This window comes from Pelophylax lessonae (genome assembly GCF_965119305.1).
Source record: "Pelophylax lessonae genome assembly, chromosome: 4".
Classification (NCBI taxonomy): Eukaryota; Metazoa; Chordata; class Amphibia; order Anura; family Ranidae; genus Pelophylax; species Pelophylax lessonae.
Window position 1 is genome coordinate 356,026,418 of NC_138771.1, and position 15,376 is coordinate 356,041,793.

The 15,376-nt window shown below is 43.2% G+C and overlaps 1 protein-coding gene across 2 annotated transcripts in view; it reads left to right on the forward strand.

The window, feature by feature from the left end:
• Nucleotides 1–15,376, forward strand: part of KIF3A (kinesin family member 3A) — a 237,622-nt gene that overhangs the window by 68,733 nt on the left and 153,513 nt on the right. For both annotated transcript variants that reach the window (XM_082254247.1, XM_082254248.1), the window contains exon 7: nt 10,111–10,308. In XM_082254247.1, the coding sequence (XP_082110373.1) occupies nt 10,111–10,308 (198 nt within the window). The remainder of the gene's footprint in view (nt 1–10,110; nt 10,309–15,376) is intronic.

A 15,376-nucleotide genomic window follows, 5' to 3' on the forward strand; every position in this document is an offset into this window, starting at 1 on the left:
TATGTTGTTGTTGCTCCTGCTGTGCCATCAGCTGTAAAATCTGTCATTTCAGCTTCTGGTCACAGTAAAACAGGGGGGGGGGGGAGGTTACTGTTTGGGGAGTGTACTGTCTTACTGGTTTTAAAAATGAGAAGGAAGAAGGTGTCTAGTTTGCTGGAAATACCTTTTTTTTTTTTTTTTTTTTTTTTTTTTTTAACCCACTACATCACTATTCCTTATCTGAAAGATACTGTCATCTTAAAGTGTAGTTCTGCTTTTGCAGTCAAAATTTTAGAAAAAACACACTAAATGTGTTCTCATCCACATAGCATACCTGGAAATAATAAAAACAAAAACGTTCTTTCCTTTCTAGATGTTTCTTTGGAGCAGACTTTGGTTAGACAACAGTCATGCAGGAAAACCAGCATTTTGATTTGCGCTGATCTGTGTTCAGGGGAGTCCCCACTGTCAGGATGCAATTGCATGACGGGGGGGGGGGGAATCAACATTACTTGTGTTGGTGTGGGGATCTGTGAGTTTTTTGCATTTAACCCACTGGTTGAATGAAAAAAAAAAAACTGACTGTGTATACCCTGCTTTAGTTCTAGTAAGCATCAACTCCCCAGCCTCTTCCCTAACATTATGTACTAAGAGAAAAATTGTTGTTAAGTTTTTAGAAAGGAGCAAATTAAATTGAGCAGTAATTTCAATTTTTTTAAGTTGTGCTATGTGAATGGGAAACTTGTAACACATTTCAAGTAGGTGTTATCCCAATTGGGCTGCTGAAGTGTAAAAACATTTTAAAGGAAAACTATATGTTGTTAAGGTTTGTTTTATTTGATTTTTTTTTTTTAGGTTTAAAAGTTTTCAAACATCTGTTTTACCGGTATATGTGGTATTTTTATATATATTTTATATGCTATTATATATTTAGTGGAGAAGTTCATCTTTCATAACATGTTACACCCATTTTCAGGGTTTACATGTTATGAAAGGCCCAACCCCCTGCTCCCCCGCTGTGACAGCTAGCAGGGGATCTTCTCCCCCTGCTAGCTGTCAAAGTTTAAAAAAAAAATGCGGCCGGGGTGGGGCTCTTCCCACCCGGCTGCTTTACTAATTCACAGCCCTCTGTGATTGGAAAACTAAAAGTCCCAACAGCCCTACTGGCTGTCAGGCATGTTACTTGTAGTTCTAAATGCTTACAGTGCCGTGGTTTTTCATTGATTCTTCCTGTCGGAGTGTGACCTCGCCTGAAGTCTAACAATTTGGTATAGGTGTGTAATGGTGTCTAGTGCTCCACCTGCTGGCTTTAAAAGTAAATATGAAATGTTCCTATAGTATACAACAGTTTTCACCCCACTTCTTTTAAAATGCTTCAGAAAAATAGATAATATTCAGTACTTCCCTTTCCCAAACTTCCTGCCTCAGCACCTAGGCAAGGTTCACATCATCCTGCTTTCAGACAGATCTCTGGGAGTGTTGAGAAGCCAGAATTATGGAGGATAATGATCTTGCATTATGCTGCACTGTCTCCTTGAGAGATTTGGGCTTCTCAGCATTTCTAGGAATCTTGCTGGCTAAAGGATGACTTCATCCTTGTGCACTACGGGAGTCGGGGAAAAAGTATTATCCAACTGTTCTCCCTCCCACAGGTACTGTACAGGTAATGTAGTATTTTGGGGAGGGGGCACCTTGAAAAAGTAGATCTTGTCTTTGAATTAGAAGGTCTGCTTTAACGCCTAACAAAATAAATAAATAATTGTAATAATTTAAAAACATATATTTTTTTATTAGCCTTTAAAATATTAAATGCAGAAAATATATGCAGACACTCTATACTTTAAACAGGCAGCAGTAATTATTTTTTAATAATTGTAAAATCTCATTGCAATGGTTACTGACCCGTTTGCATGCCTTTTTTGTGGCGGTGAAGTTGAAAGAAATTCACAAATTTCAGGTTGTCCCTAGAAGAGGAGAAAAACCTGGTAATAATCAGGGATTACCTCACTTTGAAGGGATTTCCTATCACCTCCTGTTATGGGACGGGAAGGGAGTCCAGAATTGAACACCGATGGCAAAAAAAAAGAACTAACGTGTTATAAACCTCCCTCACTAAACATCTTTTGTTTCTTGTGTTCCCTGGATTATCTGTACACAACTTAACTACCCATTCCATTTTTCCTTTAAAAAATCTATAAACAAACCTAAACCAGCACTTGCAGTGCTTCATAAACTGTATATTATTATAAATAAAAGATGTTTCCACCATATCCATGAACGTGGTTGCATATGGGGGTGCCACATTGGAACCCATCGCTGCCCCTTTAAGTTGCACAAAGTGCTGTTCCTTAAACAAAAATAAATTTTCCTCCAATACCACTTTCAACAGATCCAGCAAAAACGATATTTGATCCTTGCTATATATGTGTGAGTGCATTAGTAAATGATAGCATGCTTCAATCCCCAATTCGTGTGGGATAATTGTGCATAAGCTACCAACGCCCCAAGTTACTAGGAAGGAGTCTGGACAAACATCAACCTCTCATAGTTTATACAAAAAATAGCTGGTATCGCGGATATAGGATCTAGTTTTGATAACTAATGGTGTTAAACATTTGTCTAGATATTTAGCCAAAGATGTTGTGACAGATTCCATCCCAGAAACGATTGGACGTCCTGGTGGATTAAAAAGATCCTTGTGTATTTTTGGTAACATGTATATTACCGGGGTAACTGGATAATTGTTAATCAAATAAGTTTGTGTATCACTATCAATTATGCCTGTTTGGACAGCTGATGTTACTATCTTTTTTATTCTAGTTTGATTTGTAGGTATTCCTGTCCAATAATTGTCGCCATATTTCAGCTTCATACCTGTGAGTGTCTATTACCAATATTGCTCCCCCCTTGTTAACCGGCTTGATTGTAATATCACGCCGTGCTGACAAGAATGATAATGCTTCAATTTGAGATTTAGACAGATTGTTTGGGATAAACTCTCTTTCTCTTACGTCCTCCGACAGTCGCCGCCCACTCATACAGTCTTCACCAATGGGGTATTGACTTCCTCTCCTTAGGAGTAGCTAGGCAAAAGACTTGTTAAAACAAAAGCATTACCATAGACACACCCATGGGGGCTGTCCCACTGGTCCAATACCCCTCCTGCAATAGCCATCCCAACTCAGTTTGTCTTCTGCCTAGTTCAGGAGTAGTCAGGCTTCCCTGTGCTGGGGCTACAGTCTCAGCCTTCTTCTTCTATTTTATGCTTTTATTTTCTGAAAATGTCATTTTTTCTTTGCATTGCTAGCTGGTTATTTTGTCAGCTTTTAGTTAGTCGGATCTTTGGATGAAGATGGAGTTTGCGGAGCTGGGAATCGGACTGGTCGTCCTGGTTATCCAGGACAGAGGATCAGATGGAATCCCAGCCCGCCATCGAGCGTTTAATAGGCTATGTGTTCGCCCTGGCCTCACAAACGACCCATCCCTGTCCCCAGGGATGCAGCCTTGTGAGGTGGCTACCTCACCGGACACATGCACGGTTCGTCCGTGCACTCCTGGTGTCCTGCGTTTTTGGCTGGCGGCACTCCCCTGCCATCTGAGGGTGGGCGGTTTTCCGTTTATTATGAGGCACCCCACGCCATCAGGTACAGATAAGTGCACTCTGTGTGGGGCCTCTGTCTGGGGTCGGCAGTCCTCTGTGTCTGTGCTGTCCCCTATGTCTGTGCGTTTTTTGGGCTCCCTGATCCTGGTCCCTGCGGGGGTTTTTCTCTCACAGCCTGCGCTGTGTGTGGTTTGGGGGATCCCTCTCCTGTGTCACTAAGGTGCTAGGAGGTACAGACTAGTGTGGCGACCGCTGCGGGGTTAAAAACCGCCGTTCCGCCATTTTAGGTGTGGGCAGCATGTCTGGCTTCACTGTGGGCGCTTGTATAGCATTGTGTGTAGTGTATTTTGGCGCCTTACGACGCCATCTTGTGTGTGGCAATGATCGTTCCGAGCACATGTCGGCGGCCATTTTGCCGAAGCCTCCCATTTGCTTTGCATAGGCATCCATGTTTCCTTAGCCTGCAGCCTCTGTTCAGTCTCTGCGGTGACATCACTTCCTTCCTTTTTTCTCAGGAGCGACCGTAGGAGCTGGTAACACACTTCTGAGGGCTCTGTCCTGCTGTCCTTTCTTTTCCTCCATTGTGCAATCTTCCTGGCTCGGTTTGTCCCTGCGGGGGGTCTGTGGTCCACAGTGCATTGTAGAGGTGTGCTGCGGGGTCCGCGGCGCTCTTAAAGTGCCAGTACCTCGAAAAAATAAAAAAACTTTTTTGTTTGCAATGGAATCCCAGGACAGCAAATTCCCTCCAGCTTTGGTAGGGGATTCAAGTTCTTCTGAATCCTCTACTCTGACTAATTTGGCTGCTGTTGTGGCGACTTTGGTGTCCAAAATGGATGTGCTGATGTCTGAACGTGCTGCTAGAAAAGGCCTAGGATTTCTTTTTCTTCTGATTCTGAATGTGACGTGGTTGCTGTAGGTAGCGTGCCCCTTTCAGGGTCTCGCTCTTCTCAGGACCCGCAAGAGTCTGAGGGGGAGGCGGAGGTTACAGGGGTGGATGATTCCCCCCCTGGAACGCCGGAGAAATGCGCGGCTATGGATGCGCTGATTTCTGCCATTAAAGAAACACTACATTTAGAGGATGAGCCCAATCCTCCGGGCATTGTGTCATCTTTTGGTACACACAGGACCCGCAAAACGGCGCAGGTTTTTCCCTGCCCCGCTGAGTTTCATCACACTGTGAATGAACAATGGCGCAATTTAAAACACACCTTCACTGTGCCTAAGAGGTTTCAACTTCTCTACCCTTTTGCGTCTATTACTGTTGCACGCTGGTGTGTGGCTCCTCAAGTGGATCACACTGTGGCCAGATTAAACAAGGCTACACTGGTTCCTACCGAAGATTCTCCGGTATTTAGGGATCCTACGGATAGGAGGCTGGAATCGCTTGCCCGCCACACCTATGTGGTGGCGTGTTCCATGCTCAGGCTCATTTTCGCCTCTGTCATGGCGGCTCAGGCTGTGGCGAACTGGACCAAGGTGCTCAGACGCACACTCGTGGCTGATTCTGCCCCACCCACTACCGTGGAGATGGTGGACCAGATTTATCAAGGGGTCATGTATTTGTGCGATGCGGCTTTAAATGAGGCCCCTTTAGCTGCGCGCCTGTCCAGTGTCGCGGTGCTTAACCGTCGGCTGATATGGTTGTAGAGCTGGTCTGCTGACCAGAAATCTAGGAAGGCGGTGGCTGACATTCTCTAGCGGTCTCGCTTTTTTAGGGAATCCCTGGATGAATTGGTTAAGGGAGTCACTGGGGGCAAGAGCACTCTGCTGCCCCAGAATCCTAAGGGCAAGTTTTTCCGCGGCAAGCGGGTCCCGCCTTTAAACCTAATCAGGGTTTCTTTCGTGCCTTCAAGTCACAGTACAAGGGGAAACCCTTCAAGGGCCAGGGTGGCCAGAGAAAGCCCTGGGCCGGCAAACAGAAATCCGGCCAAGCTGGTGCGGCGGCTCAGTCCGCCTCTGCCTGAAGGGGAGTTCACATTCCGGGTGTGGAGAATTGGCAGGCCGATTATCTGAGCCGCCAGACCCTGGACCAGGGGGAATGGTCCCTGCACCCAGAGGTGTTTCAGATGCTGTGTGCGAAATGGGGATCCCCGAATGTGGATCTGTTCGCGTCTCGGCTAAACCACAAGATGGAAAGGTTCGTGGCAAGAACGCGCGATCCTCTGGCAGACGCCTCGGATGCGCTGGTGGTGCCTTGGCATCAGTATCATCTGATCTATGCCTTTCTTCCGATTCAGTTGTTGTCCAGGTTCCTTCGCAGGTTAGCCTCGAAACAAACGGATTCTGGTGGCACTGGACTGGCCACGTCGGTCCTGGTAGGCGGACATCGTTCACCTGGCCGTCGAGCCTCCTTGGCGGCTGCCAATGCGGGAAGATCTGCTGTCTCAGGGTCCGATCTTCCATCCTGCTTTACAGTCGCTGGCTTTAACGGCATGGCTGTTGAAAGCCAGGTCCTGAGAGACAGGGGTCTCTCCTCAGAGGTCATGCCTACCTTAATCAAGGCTAGAAAAGCCTAGTGTGGTAAGATTTATTACCGAACTTGGAAAGCTTATTTTGCCTGGTGTGAGTCCAGGGGCTTCTCTCCTCGTTCATACTCGTGGCGAGAGTGTTGGCCTTCCTCCAATCTGGTGTAGACCAGCGCCTTGCGTTGGCTACGATTAAGGGCCAGATTTCTGCACTGGCTGTTCTTTTTCAGCGCCCTGTGGCGTCTTAATTCTTTGATTTGCACCTTCATTCAAGGTGTGCGTCACTTGGCCCCTCCTAGAAGGGAGCCTCTGCCTCCATGGGACTTGAACTTGGTTCTGTCCGTGTTGCAACGTTCCCCGTTTGAAAGCATCAGGGAAATTTCCTTATCTCTGCTATCTAAAAAGGTTGCCTTTCTGTTGGCGATCACTTCTGCTCGCAGAGTGTCGGAGTTGGTGGCCTTGTCCTGCCGCTCCCCTTACCTGGTGGTTCATAAGGATAAGGTGGTCTTTCGACCAAACCCGTCCTTTCTTCCAAAGGTGGTTTCGGATTTTCACCTCAATGAGGACATTGTCTTACCTTCGCTCTGTGCGAATCCTAAGCATCCTAGGGAGATTGCGTTGCATTCTTTGGATGTTGTCAGGGCGATCAGGGTTTACCTGTCGTCGACTGAATCCTTTCGGAAATTGGATTCCCTTTTTGTCCTTCCTGAGGGACCTCGGAAGGGTATGGCTGCGTCTGCGGCGACCATTGCAAAATGGATCAGACAGACAATTGTTCAGGCCTATTCGTTGAGGGAACGGGTACCACCCTTCTCTGTCAAGGCGCACTCTACTAGGTCGGTAAGTGCGTCCTGGGCTTACCGGCATCAGGCCTCGTGGCCCAGGTGTGCAAGGCTGCGACTTGGTCGTGAGTGCACACCTTTTCCAAATTCTACAAAATTAATGTTCTTGCATCAGCTGATGCCTCCTTTGGTCGCAAAGTTCTCTGTGCGGGAATCCAGTAGGGGGCCCAGATTTTATTGCGGGTCCCTGGCTGTTGGGGTTGTTTACCCCTTGGTTATTTGCTTTGCTGGGTTGTTGCTCCTGTTGAGCCTTTTTTGTTACCCAGAAGGTTCCCTTGCTGCTCTTGTAAGGTTCCTTTCTCTGATATGGGTACTGCATTGCCTTTTCTGATGGTTGCGTTTCCCACCCCTCATGTCTACACTGCTTTGGGACCTCCCCATTGGTGAAGACTGTATGAGTGGGTGGCGACTGTCGGAGGACGTAAGAGAAAACTGAATTTTTGTAAAATCGTACCGTAAAATTCCTTTCTCTGAGTCCCCTGACAGTCGCCGCCCCCCCCCCTCTTTTGGGGTTCTTATACACTTAACTGCTTTGATACCAAACTGAGTTGGGATGGCTATTGCAGGAGGCTATTGGACCAGTGGGACAGCCCCCATGGGTGTGTCTATGGTAATGCTTTTGTTTTAACAAGTCTTTTGCCTAGCTACTCCTATGGAGAGGAAGTCAATACCCCATTGGTGAAGACTGTATGGGTGGGCGGCGACTGTCGGTGGACTCGGAGAAAGGAATTTTATGGTAAGATTTTACAAAAATTCAGTTTTTATTGTTATTCTTCAAAAAATTAACTGATGTCCTGATCAACTTTGTTAATAAATTCCACTGCTGCACATGAGGTTGGTGGGGTCATTTTGCTTTTGACGTACAGATTAAAATTTTTAATGGATAACTGTACTGACTGCACACTCTTTGTATTGGATTTCATAGAATAAATATACCTTTAAATGCAATATAAAATCCTGTCTTAACACATTCTTTCTTTTGGGCAAAATACAATTGCCATTAGCAAGACACTTTCTGAAGAAAGGACATTCGGTGTCCCTATTGAGGTTTATGGTTATAGACAGTATACAAATAAACAGAAGAGGGGGTAACTGAGAATTACAACTGAGAAAGCGTGAGGTCTAGTGGATTCATTTTTTAGAAACTTTGCAACCAAAAGGGTTAATTTCTGAACTCGATTTATACTTATTCTTATGAATACTTCTTATGACCTAAAGTATGCAAGTCAATGTTTCTTGTATTTGCAACTCTTTTTTGCCTCTTTTTAAATGGTCATCAACACTAACCCTGAGTAGAAAGGGGAGTCAAGGCTTTTGTCGGTTAGTAATGTGGTCTTTGTATGTCTACACTTTTTCACTCCAGGCACCATTTTCCTAGTGCTTTTGTGCTGAGTGGAGGAGGTGAAGGACCCAAAGAGTGGGAAGTTTTGAAGAGGAAGAGAGTGTCGTCTTAAAATAAAATGGGGAGTTTGCATAGCTAGATACATTTTTTTTTCTTTTTTTGTATTTTGTGTCTACATTTAAAGTAGGTAGTTTGAGAAGCACTTTTCATTTTCACCAATGCCAAGATTTGCAAACATAAAGTCCTATTGCCAGTCCAAAATTTTGTGCAAAGGGGACTCTATTCGCTGTTAAATTATTTTTATTCTATGGTTCTGGAATTGTGAAATCTAGGACTATTAATCATTAATGGTGTATTAAATAAACATAAGTACAAATCTGAATGACTAGTCTTTTTAAATATGTGAGCTCGAAATACATGGGGTTCTGTAACATTTTCAGACCGATTTTGGAGTCTTGGCTCTACACTATTAGTTAACCAGATATTGCCACATAGGAATCTGTGAATGAGAGAACTGCAAGTCCCCTCTACCACTGTGGCCGATGAATTGTGATACTCAATGAACTGCGAGGGCGCTAATAAGCACCCTCAAAGTTTTTCCACAAGCCCTGCAGCTTTCAATCTGATAGCCTATATAGAGGTACTGGCTGAAAGCTATAGAGCTTGTTTGCAGGAGCCTGGTGTTACACCCACGATACACCGATTTGCAAAAATATGTGCATTTATTATTTTTTTCCTAAAAGGTAAACTTAGCCTTGAATGCAGTACACTTTGACGTTTCCTGAGCTGCAGCTCATTATCCCTCTCCTTTTTTGTTTTGGGCACATGATCTATACTATCTATACATGATGATAATTTCTATAACATATGAGCCAGATTGTCCCTGATTAAATATTTGTAATATGTTATCCTGCTTTCCAATAAAGCAGCATAAGATACTATCCTCTTGACATGCGTAAACTGGCTTCTAGTTAGTGACTTAAAATTAGGCAAATGAAAAATTGTAACGTGTAGCACTTGATTACGGTCAGTCAATTTTTAATATAAATCCCTTATTAATGCTTCTCCATGAACAGAAATACTTGTGTTTTAGGAACGACATCTACTCACTTTGTGTGATATTTAAAGCGTCCCCTGTTTCATTTACCTTTTAGAAGAAATACTTACCTTGAAAATATCTTGTCCAGCGCTGCCATCTCAGGTGTGGACAGCTGAAGCCGGAGCGTCCTCTTCGGTGACGTCGGAGTCCCAGAATGCCCTGCTCGCCACTTCCGGTGCAGGCGCATCATCCCTGCACAGCTTCTGGGCATGCCCAGAAGCTGTTCAGCAGGGAATGACGCGCCTGCACCGCAAGTGACTAGCAGGGGCGGTGCAGGCACATTGACTCCTGGGTTCCATGACGCTCATCTCGCAGGAGTCAATGCAAGGAGGAAGTAACGGCGAGGGCCACAGAGGGAGAAAGAGGAAGGAAGGTAAGTAAATTTTCATTAAAAACAAAGTAAGTGAAACAAAAAAATTTTTGAATTATCCAATTCTTTTTCAGGTTTGTGTAAGCTAGCGGACGGTGAAAAGTTTTTTTTTTTTAGTGTGGAACTCCTCTTTAATTCCGAGCCTGAAACAGATAATTACGAGTATCATGAAATAAATCAATGAACTCTCTGCCACCATCCCATATTTGAGGATGCCTTCATTCAAACAATACCAGCAAACATAGTGGTGTTGAAATAATACAATAGAAAAAATTGTATTCGTGTATATAATTATGTGCCTGCATATATAGTTCTGTTTATTGTACTCCAATATGCTAACAAAAGCAAATCACTGAATTGGAGAAAGTGCATTACTTGCTTCCAATAATATCTGTTTTCTTCAACACATTAGGGTTCTGAAAGACAAACAAAGACAGGAGCAACCGGACAACGACTGAAAGAAGCCACAAAAATTAATTTGTCACTTTCCACCCTGGGAAATGTCATCTCTGCTCTGGTTGATGGGAAGAGCACTCACGTGCCATATAGGAACTCCAAACTTACCCGGCTGTTACAGGATTCACTGGGAGGGAATTCAAAGACAATGATGGTAAATGCCATTATACATATTACAGGCCTATCAACACTGCAGTGGGAATAAAATTGTATAAAATAATTCACCAGTGTTCATGTTACCATCATGTAATGTATTTTTATTAATGCTGTTTTGTTTGGCCTAGGAGGTTAAACAGTAGTATTTTGTAACTGCAGTGTTTGATGGTACTAGGCATGTCAATACTTAGCCTACCTTTTGACATTAGGTATTATTTAAAGCATATTCTGTGTTTAGCTAAAGAGAAGAAAAATCGTGTGGTAGATGGACAATGTCCTGCAGAACAAGAAATGGTGGGTTGCAAATAGAGTCCGATACTTGCCAAGAAAGCAGTTAGAAGCTCTGCAGCTGATTGAGAACACCTAATCATGTGGTACTCCTTTTATATATTTCCATATGACAAAAGCAAGGCTGTGATCAGATGTTCCCAACCATTAAATACATATGGATATAGCGCCCTGTGTTGGCTACAAGGCACCTCTATGAACATTGGAAGAGAAAATATTGGAAAATAATGGACTTTAATGGCATATAATATAAAAATAAACAATTTATTGGTTTCCATTCAAATCGTGTGTGATTCCTTCCATTAATACACCATAGATGGCAAACCAAATATCTAAAATCACATTGGACTGCTAGTGGGTCCCCTAGTTGGTTATAATGTTATCTATAATGCTCTTTCATACAGAATAACAATTCCTATGCATACAAGGATCCTCTAAATGGGGGATAGCGCTTGTCCATATGTTTTGCTCTGCTCAACATGTTTTGCGACTACAAAATCGCCTCCTCGGGAGCTTGTAAGCATTTATTTAACCAGAAAATCTATATACATACATGTTATACAAAAACGCACAACAATACAACACAATATTAATATGCCTAACTACATCCACACCAGACACACAATTGGTAGCAAACACCACAGCTGCAGCACTGAACCCCAATCCCATACAGGCACCCCGAAGCGGCCACTGTTGAGTTGGATCTTTGTATGCGTAGGCATTGTTATTCTGTATGAAAGAGCATTATAGATAACATAACCTCCAGGGGACCCACTAGTAGTCCAATGTGATTTTAGATATATGGTTGGTTATCTTGGGTGTATTTATCCACACATGTTTTTAATGGAAACCAATAAATTGTTTATCTTTATATTACATGCCGTTAAAATCTGTCAGAATATTTATACTGCTCTGAATAGAATAGTGTATATTTATGTAAATAAGCAAAGATCTGTAAGGTTCTATATAATCAGACCACAATTGTCTGCGAATTGCGCAACCAACAGTCACTTCGCTGAGGATGAAGTGAGAATAGGCTATGCAAAACGGGAGACTAGATCGCAAATATTGCGCTAAATCTGATATTAACCACTTGCCGACCGCCGCACGACTATTTACTGCGGCGGTCAGCCCCTCACAGGCAGAGTGACATAGGTCTACGTCGCTAGTCTGTGAGGGTCTAGGGAGCGAGTGCGCGCCCCTGAGTGGTCACGGACCCCCCCCCGCGCGTGTGACCAGCGGACCCGATGTCCGCCGGTCACTCGGCGATCGTCGGGGGAGAGGGAGAAAGTCAGGCGGCTAGTTTAACCACTTCCCGCCCGCCCTATAGGCAAATGACGGCGGGAATGTGGTTGAGTTATCCTGACCGGACGTCATATGACGGCGGCAGGATAACTCCGCTCTGGGCGCCCCCCGGGGGCGCGCAGAGCGGCGATCGGTGATGCGAGGTGTCAGTCTGACACCCTGCATCTCCGATCTCGGTAAAGAGCCTCTGACGGAGGCTCTTTACCATGTGATCAGCCGTGTCCAATCACGGCTGGTCACATAGTAAATAGGAACAGCCGTTGATCGGCTTTCCTTAGTTCGTGCCTGACAGGCACGAGTAAAGGAGCGCCGATCGGCGGCTCCCCTGACAGGGGGGGGGTCGGCACTGGTAATCAGATCATTGATTACCAGTGCAGACCCTCGGGGGGGGATGCCACTAGATCCACCAGGGATGCCCACTATGACCCCAGGGATGCCCACTATGACCCCAGGGATGCCCACTATGGCCACCAGGGATGGCAATCAGGGCTCAGGGAGCCCCCCATTGCCCACCCCATCAGTGCTGCCCACCAGTGCCCTCCCTATCAGTGCTGCCCACAAGTGCCCATCATTGCCATCCTTAAGTGTCGCCCACCAGTGCCCATTATTGCCCACCGGTGCCGCCTATCAGTGCCCATTAGTGCCTATCAGTGCCGCCCGTCAGTGCCGATCAGTGCCGCCCATCAGTGCCGCCTATCAGTGCCCATTAGTGCCCGTCAGTGCCACCTATCAGTGCCCATCAGTGCCACCTATCAGTGCCCATCAATGCCGCCTATCAGTGCCCAGCAGTGCCGCCTATCAGTGCCCACCAATGCTGCATATCAGTGCTACCTATCAGTGCCACATATCAGTGCCGCCTATCAGTGCCGCCTATCAGTGCCGCCTATCAGTGCCACCCCATCAGTGCCACCCCATCAGTGCCTCCTCATCAGTGCCTGTCAGTGCAGTCTCATCAGTGCTCATCAGTGCAGGAAAAAAATTATTTATTTACAAAATTGTATAACATAAACAAAATTTTTTTTTTTTTTTTTAAACTTTTCGGTCTTTTTTTATTTGTTTAGCAAAAAGTAAAAATCGCACAGATGATCAAATACCACCGAAAGAAAGCTCTATTTGTGGGGGGAAAATGACATAAATTTGGTGTAGGTACAGTGTTGCATGACCGCTCAATTGTCATTCAAAATGCAACAGCGCTAAAAGGGGAAAATTGGCCTGGGCGGGAAGGGAGGGAAGTGCCCTGTATTAAAGTGGTTAAACAAGCTGCCTGTCATTCTCCCCGGTGTATGAATGGTGATCATACGGTTCTACTATGTAGAACCGTTGATCACTGTTCATACATCTGAAGCCACAGCCAATCACAGTTAGAATCACGCCCCTAGGGACACACACAGCCCCTCCCTCTCAAAAAAGTTAACCCCTTCACTGCCAGTGTAATTTTACAGTAACAGTGCATATATATAGCACTGATTACTGTAGTAATGTCACTGGTAACCCCAAAAGTGTCAAAAATGTCAGTCAAGGGTCCGATCTGTCCGCCGCAATGTCGCAGTACCGCAAAAAAAATCGCAGATAGCCGCCATTACGCGTTAAAAAAAAAAAAAAAAAATAACATAAATCTTTCCCTTTTGTTAGTAAATGCGATAACTTTTGCGCAAACCAATCAAAATACGCTTTTTGTGATTTTTTTTTTTTACCAAACATATGTAGCATAAAACAAATTGGCCGAAAATGTTAAAAAATTTTGATTTTTTACAATTTTTTTGGGGAATTTCATATAAAAAAAATGTGAAAAATATTGTTATTTTTGCAAAATTGACGCTCTTTTTTTTGTTTATAGCGCATGATCAAAAAATCGCACAGGTGATCAAATACCACCAAAAGAAAGCTCTGTTTGTGGGAAAAAAAGGACGTCAAATTTGTTTGGGTACAGCGTCGCTTGACTGCGCAATTGTCTGTTAAAGTCACGCAGTGCCGAATCGCAAAATACCCCCTGGTCTTTTAGCAGCCAAATCTTCTGGGGCTTAAGTGGTTAATAAAAATGTATAAAAACAAAAATCAGTTTTTAGAGAAAAATCTACTATGGTTCATACGGCTGGGATTGTAATCTCATTACCCTTAAATATGAAATATAAAACATATAAGGAAGGAAATAAACAATTGTAAATAAAATCAAATAAACAGCAAGGTATATTTACCACACTTAAGATGGCTGCTAGCTTAAAATGGTCATTACCAGAGTCCTTAAGATGGCTGCCTTCCCAAAATGGTGGACAGTTAGGGAGGAGTTTCGTTTGGCGTCCTTCAAAGTTTCAGATAAATGATGGAGCAAGATGGAGTATGTATAGATGAGTATATGTATGGATGTGAGTAGCGCGTGTGTTGTAAGTGTAATTGATGTTGTCGTAATGTGTGTCTCTCACATCTGGGGTTCCCTTTTTATTTTGTTTTGAACAAAAGACCAGTAAAATTACCATAAGCTCAACCCAGAAGGAGGAACTTTATCCCCATTGGTTGGGATATTTTATCCATTAACTGTTGAGGTCATTGGCAACGCCTCTCTACTAATCACCCAGTATTTTGGATATTAAAATTAAATGATAATTTCTTTATATTTAAGAATAATCATAAAAACAACATAAAAACCTGTCCATACTCTCATAATACACAGGTCCATCTAATATCTCCATCCTGTATCTTGGCAGAGATTGGATCTGGTAACGCCATTTAATAAAGAATATATTATTAATACAATATATATATATATATATATATATATATATATATATATATATATATATTGGAAATTACCTGATTTATCCCGAGACTGCATTTAGTAGAAGTCTCCAAAGAGGGCAGTATTGTATTACTCTTTAAATTCAGTATATAGAATAATAATACTATCATTATACTGATAACCTTTCCTGAGCTATGGCGAGCGAAAATCCATTAATTACTTGATTGCTGTCAGACTCTGTGTCTAGGATATAGTATTCATGGCGGTCATAATAACTTAAATACAAACGTTTCTAAAATGAGGTAATTTAAGTAGAATTAGTACTTGGCTTCAAGACACATAAGTCCTTACACATAATAGAAAAAGTATTCTTATATATATATATATATATATCTAACATTATATATTCCATTATATCAATAATAGAATAAGACTTATTTTGTTAATATACATCTTACACACAATATAAGGTATCTTTTTAAAATATAGTTTAAATGAACCTAATAGAATACACTGAACTATTGTTCATTGTAAAATACAGACAATCACGACATCACCCCCCTTAACATCTGGTGCCATCCTGGCTAGGCTTTTATCAGGTGAAATGTCAGAAAGTCCCATTATTTACGATTTTAAAGAAATACAAAGATATCTGTTGAAAATTTCAAGACTCTCTGTAAAGGCATTTTGCAAAAGAACATGTACTTTCCATTAACTCATACAAGATGGTTGCTGTACT